The sequence below is a fragment of the Myripristis murdjan genome, chromosome 8 (genome assembly GCF_902150065.1).
Source record: "Myripristis murdjan chromosome 8, fMyrMur1.1, whole genome shotgun sequence".
Lineage (NCBI taxonomy): Eukaryota > Metazoa > Chordata > Actinopteri > Holocentriformes > Holocentridae > Myripristis > Myripristis murdjan.
In genome coordinates, this window is record NC_043987.1 from 18,341,526 (window position 1) to 18,355,061 (window position 13,536).

Genomic DNA, 13,536 nt, shown 5'->3' on the forward strand with positions numbered 1-13,536 from the left:
CTACTACTAAAAATGCCATCATTGCCGCATGAACTAAATCTTCAAAGCTTTCCTTTTTATCATCAAGAGTGCGGTATAAAACAGTAAAAAGGGTTTGAACCATGGGTCCAATAAAACGTTTTCTGTTTTCTTCAGTCACCAGCAGACGGCTCTGTCCCTGCTTGTCCTCCTTGTCTCCAGCTTCAAAGATCGGGACAGAGCCTCCATACAGCGTGCTATGTTTCTTTTTGCAGAATTTTCTTAATCTCAAGAGATCTCTTCAAAACGGACTGCAGTGAGTGAACGTTTTGAGCACATTAAATTACTTAGCATACATCTCAGCAGCTATTTGGCAGTAAGATATTGAGTGATTTCCATGGACCTCAAGAATATGCATGCACATTTTCTAGTGGTGGACATGGTAAGGAGGTAAACAGGCAACTGGACTGTACTTTGGTACAACTTATACATAATGCACATACTCTTTGCAATTTGTAAGGGCACATATTTGTATATTTAGCATTTTCTTTTTTCTTGCGACTTCTCATAATTTAATTTTGTGAATTTGAGCAACTGCAGCTGACCCAATTTCCCCTCGGGAATCAGTAAAGTATTTCTGATTCTGATTCTGATCTGAATTTGAGTAGGCTGAACAAAAACAATTTATGACTCCAGAACTGTTTTATGTAATCAATATTTTGATTACCTTCACCAAAAAACTTCCAAAAAAATCTTAGCAATAGTTTTACTTGATTAAGACTTATACCAAGAGAGATATTAAACTTGCAATAATGTTAGGCACTTTAGAATGTGCATGTGAGCTGAACCGGCGTTTCAAATCTAAAGTCTGAGAATGTTAAACCCTCACATGCTGAGTGTTGTTGGGTTAAAGAAGAAAAAATCCAATGGCTTTGCCATTTACTTTGTTATAATTAATTTAAGTGATTTCGTTTGACCCTGAGGAAGTGCTGAGGAGGAGAAACAGGAAGCCCACACATCCTACTTGATCCTGGCAGAACAGAAGAACTTCATCTGTGTTAGTGCTATCATTCATGCAGCATTGTTTAACACATCATTTCATTCAAGAATGTTGAATTAGAATTTCTGCTCTTCTATTTCCTCTTTTCTTTGGACCCTAGACACCTATAACTCTAGCCACATAATGGATGAGCAGAGCAAATGAAAGAGATTCCTTAATGCCTGTAATATAAAGATATAAAGTTGTCTAAATAGCTATAAGTCTAAAAAAAAAAACCTTCACAGTCAACTATAATGACTCTAAACGGACAAAATACTGCTGTAGGTATCTCAAAAACTCTGCTTTTAAAATACTTTTAAGATCCTTATCAGTATATCAGTTTAATTTAAGATTTCAAAAGAACGGAAAATGCACGGTTCTTATAGCCATCTGAAGGTGACAAGAGTAGTATATCATTCAATCTGTAGCCTCTAATCTGAAGGATATGGTGCAAATTCTCAAAGAACTGTGCAATTAAACACACAATACTAAGTGTGGACACCTCGATTAAGTCTTGTGCAACCAGCAGGCTCTTGCAAATGTTCACAAACGTGATTGCTTGTGTACACAACAAACTGGCTGACTGTAACTTGGTAGGATTATTCTGCACAGCTTCCATGTTTACACAATCGTCATCATCCTCACTTGGCGCCCTCACCCAAAACTCTGTGTTGCTGGATTGCAACTGCATGTGTGGTGGTTTAGAGTCAGGGTTAGGGTTAGGTTAGGTTAAGTGTGTGTTTGTATGTTTTTAACTTAAATTTCTACAGTTCTGTCAATTTAAATCAATAGGTTACTTCATGGGGAGTTGTTTGTTTATACAATTATGTTTTACTCGGTACTGGTGATTGTGGCATCACTGTGGATACTTACATGTGGTTTCACTTGGCTAACTGAGTGCAGTCTTCATCAAAGGAAATTCATTTAAGGAAAACACTGTAAGGAAACAACAAAATAATTGAAACACATTTTATTGTACTATAAAGTTTGTTGTAACAGTATTGTTATTGTGTGAATCAGTCTACCAAAACATGACATGAGGGACATACTGGCGACATATCTGTGCAGTATATATTCATTATTGGGTGCAATATGTTCTTCATCGACTGCACTGGGGTTTTTCTAGGGAGAGGCTGGTCTGGACTCTCCTTCCCATTATGAAAATGGCAGTCGATCAAGGTGGAGAGTTCACTGCTTGTAAAGGAGATGACAAGAGCTGATCTTATAGGTCTTGATTGATTCAAGTCCCTCCCACACCGGCTGATAATGTTGGTCACCTACTAAAATCTGTTGGTCATGCCCAACATGTTTACACCATGAGCTTCTATCAACTTGCACCAGCGTCTTGATTCACAAAAACAGGGCTCACTGTTACTATGGCATTTTATTCCTTTTCTCCTATTGCTCTTTGTGTTATGTTTAACAGTATTTTGTAAATAAATTATTTAATGTAAAAAATGCTACAACATACAGTATGTTAATTATTATACGAAAACAAGTCTTAAACAACTTTACCAAAGTGACTCATTACAAAAACACATCAAAGCCCTTTTTGATCCCAAGACGGCTTAGAAACCAAGGCGTGTGTGGAATGTGAAGCACTCTACGGTCCCTCCACTTTGATAATATTGACCTGGTGATCCTGTGGAGAATGATTAGAGTTCATTGCTGGCTGGGTGGAGACGCTGCAGTCCTGGAGAGTCCCTGCTGAACAGCTACTTGGGAAATCAGAGGCTTTAGTCTCTGACCCTCTGAATGGCTGAGAGTGGGACTGGGAGTATGTGGGGACATAAGACTGTGTGAAGGATGGCATGAGTGCTTGGCTGTGTTGCTGTGTGTATGCTGTTGCATATGTTTGTGTTTGAGGGTGGGTGTGAGTAAGCGGGAGGCTTTCAGCATTGCTACACTGTGGGAAACCATTCATGCTTGTAGGGCTTAGTCCTGGCACTTTAAAGGCCTCCACAGACTCCAGACCCTCTATAGAGTTGTAGCTGGGCTGGGTTTGGCTGCACTGAGTGTACGTGCCTTGACTATAGTTGAAGGTGTCCTGGCTGAAGGAGGTAGATGCAGAGGCAGTAGGTAAAGATGAGGGAGATGGGGTTTTGTTGTGCTGCTGTTGGAGACTGCTACAAGGGCCCAGCCTGGAGGCTAAGCTCTGCAGAGTGCTGAGGATCTGCCTCTGGACATTTGTCTGCTGCACCTGCTCTCTCTCCAGACGGCACTGCTGCTCCACCAGCATCTTCACTGCCAGGCCCAGGCTGCGCACCTCAGTGCCCAGGCTCTGTATCTGATCCTGCAGCCCACCTCTCCCTCCTGCATCATGGACTGCTTGCTGGGGGCTGGGGTTCCCCTCTCTCCGAGTGATGCCCTGGCCTCCTGGAGTCTGGAGACGGATGACAGCACCCCCAGGACCTGTGGATGTTAGAGGTGCTGGTGCCCGGCTAGGAATCCGAATGCCAACCCTAGGAGGGGGGTGAAGGGACCGCACAGACAAACCTGGTCTCTGTGTGAGAAAACGTCTGGGGGCACTGGCTCCTCCTGGCTGTCCCTCCACACCTGTCTGCACACACACATACACCGACACACACATAAACACACATAGATATCATGAAGAAGTTGGTGTGAAAGCATCACTAGCTATACTACTGAGGCTTTCAGCAGGCATGTTACCATAAAACTTGAAATAGTGTGTGGATCTCTAAAACTTGCTAGTGACTGTTGCTCATGTACAATAAGAAAAGTGAAAAAATACACCACAGTTGACAGAAAGGAGGAAACTATTTTTACTGCAATATAACAACAAAAAAATCTCCATAAAGAGATGCTGTGCATAATACAGGAACCCCTTGACATGTTAATGCCATGCCAACAGATATCTGCAATTCATCCAAAGTGAAAGCATTGAAATTCATTATGTGAACAGAGACTTTGCCTAATGTCTAGATTGCTATCAAGCATTACTTCTGTTTGTTGGTCTGTACATGATGACCCGAGACTTAACAAAACAAACAAACAAACAAAAAAAAAATCATGGCTTCAGCATGTTTTATATCATTCTGTTTAGATGCATTGATGCTTTGTTTGCTGATGACGACCAGTATGCTCTGCATGGGTCGGCTACTGGCATTTCTAAACAATATATTTGTAGTTATTTTTATTACTATCATTATTAGCATTATTATTGTTAGTTTTGGCAGTAGCAGTGTCGGACATCAGTTGACTGACAGAGTAATATGTTTATACTATAAAAACTGTATTTGCATAAATGTATTTGTTAAAATTGTTTACAAAATATCACTATATTCTATCACTTTTGGGCATATAAGATTTGGGTAAACGCAAAAAGTAAAGTATGTATCATAATGCTGTTATACTGAACTATAAACAATGCCTATTGCTGTCTGGTACATAAAGGCTGCAGCCATTACTTTAACTTTTGTGCTTGTGGTTTGTTGTTGTATTTTCTCACCTTTTCAGCAGTCAGATCATAAGTCTCAGGTTGCTGTGGCATCGCACTTCTCAAATCAGCACCTTGAACACTGGAGTGATCCCTCCTCAACAACGACGCCATTTGATGAAATGACTGGTTAGAAAGAAGTTATGCAGAGTTCAGACGGATAGATGACGCGCATGTGACACATCTGTGACAAAATGGACAGCTTTTCCAGGTTCTGATGAGTAATAGATAACTGTTGTATAAATACTGTGATGTAAGACCAGATATCGTCTGGGATCTTGGATATTGTAGTATCATGATATAGCACAGGTGTCAGTTTGCTTAAGTGTTTTAGATGCAATTTTCTGAAGTTATTAGACTGTTCTAGCTGTTGCATTATTTGCTTCCACTTGTTTGGACAGCATATCCAGAATACTAATGACTGTTTATCACAAATCTCTTGTATGTCGATATCTAATGAAAGCACCAACAATAATTATCCCTATAATATCTTCACCATATTGGATATATTTAGTCCAAAGTTATCCTGATACTTAATTTTGTCTACACTGTCTAGCCCTGCTGATAAGCCATAATAACAAACTTAATTAGGCATGTACCACCTTAGAGATATAAAATGTAGGTAGTTACCTTTGCTCTGTGTGACAGAGCTTTATCCAAAAGCCTCCTGCGAGCTGCCAGGACTGGGTTGGTGGCTGGGGAAGGTGTGACTCTCCTCCTTGTGAATGCTCCTGCCACTGCCACTGTGGTTGACCCAGCCCCTGCTCCTGTCACCGGGGACTGGAGGCCCCTCTGTTGGCTGTTCTGCGCAAGAGAGGTGACGCTGACAATCTGGATGTCATTCTCCTCCTTATTGGCCTCGTGTTGCTGCTCTGCCCTGCCACCTCCGCTGCTCTCCCCGGACTCAGAAGGCTTTGCAGTAGTTTCAGGACTGCTGGCCGTCTGCTTGGCAAACTCTGCCGCTGCAGTGAAGCCAACATGGTGAGATGCCTCCCGTAGTAGGTTGTGGAGATGAATGTTACTCCAGCCGTCTCGCCTTCCCACCTGGCTCACCATCCCAGCTCTAGCTTGCACCTGTGTCGGAGAGGTGCTGCTTGCAGCCTCCTCGGGTCGGACCCTCCCCGGCGGCCTCCCGTGAAACTCCCTCAGGAACAGGTAGATGGCCTGCGCAGACACCTTGATGTTCTCCAGCTCCAAAACAGCCTTGATCTTACGGAAACTCAGACCAGCCTTCCGCAGCTCCACCACTTTGCGTTTGGCGGCATCATCCAGCCGGCCCATGCTCTCCTGACCTGTGGTTCCCCAAGAGAGCCATTTTAGAGAAACTGCGACACCTGATGAATGACTAACACCGAGAACCAGACCCGAATAAAACAAACCGGACGGCGGTGTTTATTTTGCTGCTGGAAAGCTACTCTTATACAGACTAGTATTATTAACGTGACAATGTGGCTTCATAAGTCCAACTAGATAATCTTAGCCTAGCTAGCTAACGACTGCAGCTATGGCAGGTAGACACATCCGGTTTTTTTGCACTTACCTTGGTTATCGTTGTGAAAAATGAGGCAGAAACCACTGGATATCCCCGTCTCCTTTTAAACCATTTCGTGTGCAGTGCGGGATTTTTGCAACCCAAATCTTTTCGTAACCCAACGCCTAGTAAGCTCGCACTTCAGCCATAAAACATAAATAAACAAATGACTTGTGGCGCACGGCTCGCAACGCCATTTCCTCTTGGCGTCATCGCTCGGCGACGGCACTCCGGACCTCGAACGAGTGGTGGAAGCGGGTTCACGTCCACGTTGAGGAAATGTAAGTTTTGAGCGTTTTCCAGACTAAATATCAAGACAGTTTCAGCTGTTTGTAGTGCATACTGTAAAACCACGCCATGCTTTGAAGCCATCTGCGGTTCATGGTCGTATCAGTGTTGACACGCTCCCCCTGTGAGAGAGCTGTGTTTTTGAATCAATGGAGGGACTTCAATGGCGGCCACTGTTTATCGCCAGCAGAGTCGAGGCGGCAACATTAGCAACTCTTGCAAATATTTTCCCCCCAGACTAATGTTAGGACAAATAATTGACTGAATTTCAGCGTCAGCATCTCACCATCTGCCTTTTAATTTGAAGACAAGGCAGTAGTCAAAGATAAGTCATGGTTGTGTGGTAGGTGAGTAGGTGTTGCCAGATTTTGTACACAAAAAAAGAAATTAGTTTCATTTATTGTGATAAATCTTTTCACAGTACTTTACTTTTAAAAACACAAGGAAATAAATGGTATACATGGTAAAATTAGGGGTCTAAGGTAGGGCCCGACCGATATGGATTTTTTGGGGCCGATGCCGATTCAGATATTAGGGAATAAAAAAAATCCGATAACCGATATATCGGCCGATTAAATTTTTACATTTTTCAATTAAAAAAAAAAAAGACAACCTGCTTTGGATGGCTTAAATATAGTTCTAAACACTTGTTACAAAGATATTAATTGAAGGGAGAACATTTTACTATTTTCAAATACTTTTATTATCAGAAATTGTGTGGAACAAGCAGCATATGAACAATTTGAACATAAAACAAATCAAAAATATGATGTGTAAAAAGGCAGTATCATCATGTCATCATGTTTAGCTTTAAGGTGCTGCCATAGGTTGGTTGTGTTTTTTGCTTTTTGCTTGCTTGATCCCTGCCTTACAGAAGCTGCACAAATATTACAGACTGCTTCACCAGTGACATCCTTGGTGAAGTAGTCCCACACCAAACTGCATCCACCTTCTTTTGTCATCTGTAAAAAAACAGTAAGACATATTACACGTTAGTTAAAAAATAACGTTACAAATCTGTCCAGTTATGTGAGCCATTTTGAAACTCAGACATTAAGCATTTGTCTTACTTGTGTTCACATGAATATGGCGTGTACACTCCCGGCCACTTCACTAGACTAAACCTGCTTACTTTTAAGATGTTGTTGACTGTAAGAAAGCTGATAATTCTTCTTTATGGTTATTATTGAGGTGGCAGTCGGTGTTGGTGTGAGGAGCATCATATTGAGGTGTCTGATATTTTGTCAACCCCACTTACATGCACCAGAGGGTCAAAATACTCTGAACACTTCAACATACTGCTCTGCACACCAACAGCAACACCCACTATCATCTCAGAAAACATAAAGAAATCTCTCTGACAGTGTCAACATTTACAAAGTAATACATTTATTAAAGTAGAATTCATCGTAGGGCTGTTATTGGTGTGCATTACATTGCACAGTGTCTAATGAAGTGGTCAGTGAGTGGAATAAATTACAAATTATTAATAAATTATTATCTGTAGGTAATAGGTAGGTGGATAAACAGCGTCATAAAAGTCTCTGGTAAAACATGATTTGAAATGCGCCTCTCTGATGTCCTCTAAACGTGCGTTCACATTTTCTTTCCTCCATGAAGTTATAACTTGGACCAGAAACGCTTTTTTCTTCCTCAACGCCATAAGTTAAAAAAACACAGTTGGTGCGCTGCTGTAAATGAATGCAGCCCATAATGGTTTTTGCACGGCGACGACGCGTTTTCCTAATGTGCTCCGGTCTTATCTAGTCTGCTAGCATGCAAAGTACTTAGCAAGGTAATATTTAAGCTAGGTCATCCTAACTTTAGCTTGCTAACATATCAGTCAAGTGTGACAAACACAGCGAGGCACGCCATGGGGAATGGGAAACTTATTGAGTTATTGTTTAATTCACAAACTAGTTATAAACTTACCATTGAAGCAAACCGCTCGGCTCAGTAAACGCGCTGTCGGCTCTTCCCTCTTCTCACTACTTCACTCTGCTGTTTCACTGTTGAGCGTGACGTGAAAGGAGTCGGAGCGCCCTCTACTGGATACGTAACGCAAGGGCATTACTTCTAAGAAAACACCATATTCCCTTCATTTTACTAGTGGAAAAATAAGTGTTAACATTGGCGTCAATCGGCCAACTTTTGGCCGATTACCGATTATTCCCTAATGGCTATAATCGGCCGATTAAATCGGCCTACCGATAAATCGGTCGGGCTCTAGTCTAAGGGTTCAGTAAAGCCACGGTTCGGTTTGTGGATCACCGTTTTTGGGTTTGGTTTGGGTTGTTTTGTACATTAGTGAGAATTTGAGAATGAGTTTGTTGAATTTGTCTAGATTTTATTATTATTATTATTATTATTTTATTGGCTTTGGGCAACATCCACTTAATGTGTTGAGATCTCAGAAAGATGTTTTTAATAACTTTTAATATTTTAGATAACTTACACTGGTAAGTTGTATTGTTATTCACTCTAGTGCTTCATGCTTTTTTTTTTTTTTCCACAACCACTTACCATATGTGGAGGAAGTGCACACCTTTCTGCCCCCTCAAAACTTAAATGATAGTAACAACAGTTTACGTCACACTTTAGGGCGCCATCCCCCACTAAGAGGAAGGAGGAGGAAAAAACAAAAGACAGAGGCAAGGAAAAGACAGGGACCAAGGAAGGTGGAGACAAGGAGAGAGGACGGGACAAAGGAAGAAAGCGTCGCAGTGCCTCTACCGGCAGCAGCAGCAGCAGGTATGAGCGATGATCACATTTTTATGAGATCAGTTGTGTTCATGATAGAAGTAAGAAATGCCTTTTATTATTTATTATCACTAATCCAGCCTGTTTTTTGTTTTTTGTTTTTTGCATTGTTTGTGATGATGACCAGGTCCAGATCTAGCTCTACCTCGAGCAGCAGCTCTGGTTCCAGCTCGGGTTCCTCAAGCGGATCCAGTTCATCTGGGTCCAGTCGCTCCGGCTCCTCCAGCTCTCGCTCCTCATCCTCCTCCAGTTCCTCTGGCTCCCCCAGCCCAAGCCGTCGACGCCATGACAACCGCCGGCGCTCCCGCTCAGCGTCAGTCACTGCAGCTGATCCAACAGCATAATATTTGCATACGAGCTGCCATTGTATTTACATTTCCTCTGGTTTAAATAGTGATGCAGTGGGAAATTGTTTTGTTTGTTTTTCTGCAGATCCAAAACACAGAAAAGGGGAGATGATAAGGAGCGGAGGAAAAGAAGCCCAAGCCCCAAACCAACCAAAGTTCACTTGGGACGACTGACCAGGAATGTCACCAAGGTGAGCAGAAAAATGGTGAAACACTCACAGCCAGGGGTGAAAACTAACTTTTTGGCTCACTGGCCAAGGGGACCGGTAGATTTAAAAATCTAGCAGCCAAGCAATTTTTTTTACCGGCCAAAATAACAAATTGCCTTTTGTTGTCCCATAGGCTATGCATATGTTTTAGTACTTTTAATTGAGATAACAGTATTATATTGAAATACATGTTTAGAGAAGAGGCCAAAGTAAGGTTTAAAATACATTTTAATATTTTGTTGTTGTGAACAATTATTTTTATTTACATTAACTCTGTAAATATTACTAACTGTAACTGTAAATATTAATACAACAAAATAACTTCTATAAATAAAATAAAACTTTTTTGTAAACAAAATGGCATTTGCAACCAAAAAGGCAGTCATATCTCCTCTCAGACATCCCTTAATATGCCGAGGTAACCTAAAACATGGCATCTCTAGTCGTCAGGTCCATCCATGAAATTAGGCCGCCTGCCTCTGACAGAGTCCTGTCGGTAGCTAACGTTAGCGTTTGACCGGTGATGTTTGTGTGTCGCACTTCAGTAGCTCCCCCTAGCCCGTCGGCTAGCGCTACCCTGCGTTCCAATACTCATACTACCATACTATTTAGTAGGGAAAAAAAGAATTAGTATGTCCCAATACATACTAAACTACATACTTTGTAAGGGCAGCTGCAGTACATACTAAAAGTAAAAAGTATAAGTATGCGATTTGGAACGCAGGGTAAGTGATCTGTTTGGTGTGTGTCACACTTAAATAGCTCCCCCGACGTCGGAAAATTTAAAGCCACCTCTTGCATAATTTTTTGCATGACTTGGTGCAAATATTTATCCGCCCCGTGGCAGGTAGACCTCCAAAATTAACTCACCAAGGGAATATTTTAGGTGCATTTGGCGAGTGGCGACTGCTAGTTTACAGCACTGCTCACAGCAGATCACATACTGGGAGGCTTCCTGATGCCTCAAGGTTAAGGCTGTGGCATATACCATATAACTGCGATTCAGTGGTTTCAAATCCTGCCAGGGTGTTGTTCAGCTCTGCGTTCCAGTTTTCTTGAATGCTTGATATAACTCAGATGTGCTGTTATATATAGATTCTTTTAAGTTCTTGAATACTACTTTCCATAGGCCTAAAAAAACCATCATAAAACAAAAGATCATCTCAAACCTCCTCCTCACCAAGGGGGTATTAAACATTTGGTAGGCTTATCCAGTGTGTTGTGTCAGTTTTGTAACACATCCTACATCCTGCTATGCAAGCTACAACTTTGTATGTTTTACTAATGTAGATCTGTATGCTGAAAAGCTCTGGTAACCTGTAAATCTGTCACTAGTTAGTGTCACAAAACTTTTTTAATACCAGTGAGTTCTGGATTAGCATGACACAGATGCAGTATTTGTATCGGAAGTATGTTTATTTGTTTCACCTTAAGTAAGTTAATTTATTCTACCTCTATTATTAACTTTCACATTATTTTCTTCTGCAGTGATGTAAGTCCCTCTTGGGATAATCTAAGTTTCATTTTAGAATCTGTTTTGTAAGGGAAAGCGTGATCTGATAAATATGGGTGAAGATGTTTTGATATCACGTGAATTTGCTTTGCTTCAGTCACGCCTGTTAGATAAAGGTGGTGAGGCGCCTCACTATAGTGTTAACCGCACCGTTCACAACTAGCATCCTCTTCACTCCGTGCTGCACCATAAATGTGACATGTGAATTAAGAGATGGTCCATAACCACATCACATTTATTCATTCATTCTGCTGGTCAATGGCAATGTCTGTCTAATATTTCAGTGTCTTGATAAAAGGAACTAGACCTTTTCCGCAGCAGCCATTTTGACATGAAATAGCAGGTAATACAAGTTGTATACCATTTAGGTCTAACAGAGGTGGCTCACTGGAACGGCTCTGGCTCTGGCACACTGGAACCTGAGTTAAAGTCATTAGTAACACCAGTGTTTACCCTGTTATTTTGTGTCAAAATGAATATTTTGAAAAATGTCCATTCTTTAAAGTTCACATCATATAATTGCAGTGAGAGCAGAGCAGCATTTCAGATTTTTAAGTCTCGTTGAAAGGGAACTCTTTGACGCCTCAACATAGTTGCACTGAGCACTTGTCTTTGATGCACAGGACCATATCCAGGAGATCTTTGCCACCTACGGGAAAATCAAAATGATCGACATGCCAATGGACAGGCTCCACCCACACCTGTCCAGGGGCTACGCCTATGTGGAGTTTGAGACTCCTGAAGAGGCCCAGAAGGCCCTCAAACACATGGATGGCGGTAGGGGAACATGTTCACATTAATCCCTCTGTCTCGCAGGATTACACCGGGCGTGAGTGTTGATCATGAATTCTTTCCGTCCCTTATGCTGTTGACAGGTCAGATTGATGGGCAGGAAATCACTGCCTCGGCTGTATTGCCTCAGAGAATCCGACCCCCACCTCGCAGACCCTCTCCTCCTCGCAGAATGCCCCCACCTCCGCCTATGTGGCGTCGCAGCCCGCCCCGCATGAGGAGAAGGTCAGTCTCAGAGCATCACTGCTTCGGGGACAGATTTCAGGATTATAGTACAAACAACAATCCACAAAATGTCTCACTTGGACAGATATCCTCTGTTTTTACCTCTCATTAGTGATTAGTCATTCTGTATTCCTGTTTTTGAATTTCACTCGAGTGCTGTATAATGTGTATATACAGGACATATATAGGACTTTATGCACTCTGTATATTCCCTCTTTGCTCTGCCTTCTAGCACCTATGTCCATTGGACCAGAACTGGAGCTTTCTAGCATTCGATTTTGTTGTTCTCTCCTGAATTGATCTTTGTTTGTTGGTATATAAAAATCTCATATTTACATCACTTTGGATAAAAGCATCTGCCAAATATGAATTGTAGAAAAAAAGATATTGTCTGTGCTTTTTTGTTGTTAATACCATTAAATCTGTGCACATCCTCCCTGATAATGTTGTTTCTTTTTGTCCTTGAAGGTCTCGGTCACCAAGGAGACGGTCCCCTGCACGCCGCCGCTCTCGTTCTAGGTCTCCCGGTCGCAGGCGTCACCGCTCCCGTTCCAGCTCCAACTCCTCTCGATAAAAGGAGGCTCCCTGGTTCCCAGTGCCACTCAATCACCTGGCGGCTCTGCTACCAGATCATCTGGACAGTCTGCTCTCAGACTCATACGTGTATTATGGACTCAACACCAATACAACGATCTGCTTTGTAGCCAAACATAAAACTCTGCCTGCATGTAGGAAATGGACATGTATGTGTATTGAGATTTTTTTTCTTTGTCTTTGTTTTTTTTTTTTTTTTTTTTTTTTTTTTTTTTCCAATTTGTTTAGCTAAATTGTCTCTCAAAGCTAGTGGCTCAATATTTATGTTGAGGGTTATAGTCTGAGTTGGTATTCCTTTTTGAGATATATTCGTGTTTTACTCAAAACTGTGAGACCTTTTTACCATGTACTGAACTTTTAGACATTTTGAAAATAAAAATGCTTAAATATGTGTGGGCTTGACTTTTAGTTAACTAATGGGATGATTCTGAAAGGCCACTGGTTATGTTTCAGTTTTTTGATTCAGTACTACACAAATCTTTTCTGTTTAGCACATCCTCAGGTAATCTTTGGCCAATGTGTGAGTGGAGCGTCTGTGCTATAGGTTTAAGTGAATAAATGAATCTGATGAAAAAGGCCTTTTCTTCATCTGCAGTAAAAAGCTCAAGAGTCTGGAAGTACAGAAGGCCCAAAATTTCAGGACCCATACAGCATCATCATATGTCTTCATATGATTAGGAAAGCTTGTGATTTATAAAAGTGAAAGCCCACCAGCAACTATCATATTTTCATTTTCTGATCGTCTGAACTTTTCCTGCAAGGAATAACATCAAACAACACAATACTTTGCGCTTTAAAATAGCATTTGTTGTATTTTGGGGCT

The 13,536-nt window shown here is 41.5% G+C and overlaps 2 protein-coding genes across 3 annotated transcripts; one reads left to right on the plus strand and one right to left on the minus strand.

Annotated features, from left to right (window-relative positions):
* Window positions 1-1,436: 1,436 nt before the first annotated feature.
* Window positions 1,437-6,133, minus strand: LOC115364088 (uncharacterized). Of its 2 annotated transcripts, XM_030058511.1 has the most exons (5): window positions 5,995-6,133; window positions 5,085-5,746; window positions 4,467-4,580; window positions 3,023-3,557; window positions 1,437-1,933 (listed from the first exon to the last, which is right to left on the minus strand). In XM_030058511.1, exons 2-5 carry the CDS (start codon window positions 5,733-5,735, stop codon window positions 1,887-1,889), a joined length of 1,347 nt encoding a protein of 448 aa, XP_029914371.1. In that variant the 5' UTR covers window positions 5,736-5,746; window positions 5,995-6,133; the 3' UTR covers window positions 1,437-1,886. The 2 variants fall into 2 exon arrangements, with proteins under 2 accessions (XP_029914371.1, XP_029914370.1); XM_030058510.1 differs by lacking the exon at window positions 1,437-1,933 and having other exon boundaries at window positions 1,953-3,557.
* rnps1 (RNA binding protein S1, serine-rich domain) lies at window positions 6,130-13,104 on the plus strand. Its single transcript, XM_030058514.1, has 7 exons — window positions 6,130-6,266; window positions 8,875-9,024; window positions 9,161-9,346; window positions 9,466-9,571; window positions 11,726-11,879; window positions 11,978-12,119; window positions 12,588-13,104. Coding segments are annotated over exons 1-7 (846 nt in total). The 5' UTR covers window positions 6,130-6,264; the 3' UTR covers window positions 12,694-13,104.
* Window positions 13,105-13,536: the final 432 nt, after the last annotated feature.

Bases quoted from the DNA above. Each gene is read 5' to 3' on its own strand.
- LOC115364088 (XM_030058510.1), bottom strand. From the start codon at position 5,735: ATGGGCCGGCTGGATGATGCCGCCAAACGCAAAGTGGTGGAGCTGCGG. The intron at 4,581-5,084 runs GTAACTACCTAC...CTTTCTAACCAG, and splicing joins CTCTGTCACACAGAGCAAAG to TCATTTCATCAAATGGCGTC. The intron at 3,558-4,466 runs GTGAGAAAATAC...GTGTGTGTGCAG, and splicing joins ATGATCTGACTGCTGAAAAG to ACAGGTGTGGAGGGACAGCC.
- rnps1 (XM_030058514.1), top strand. The intron at 9,025-9,160 runs GTATGAGCGATG...GATGATGACCAG, and splicing joins ACCGGCAGCAGCAGCAGCAG to GTCCAGATCTAGCTCTACCT. The intron at 11,880-11,977 runs GTAGGGGAACAT...TGCTGTTGACAG, and splicing joins CCTCAAACACATGGATGGCG to GTCAGATTGATGGGCAGGAA.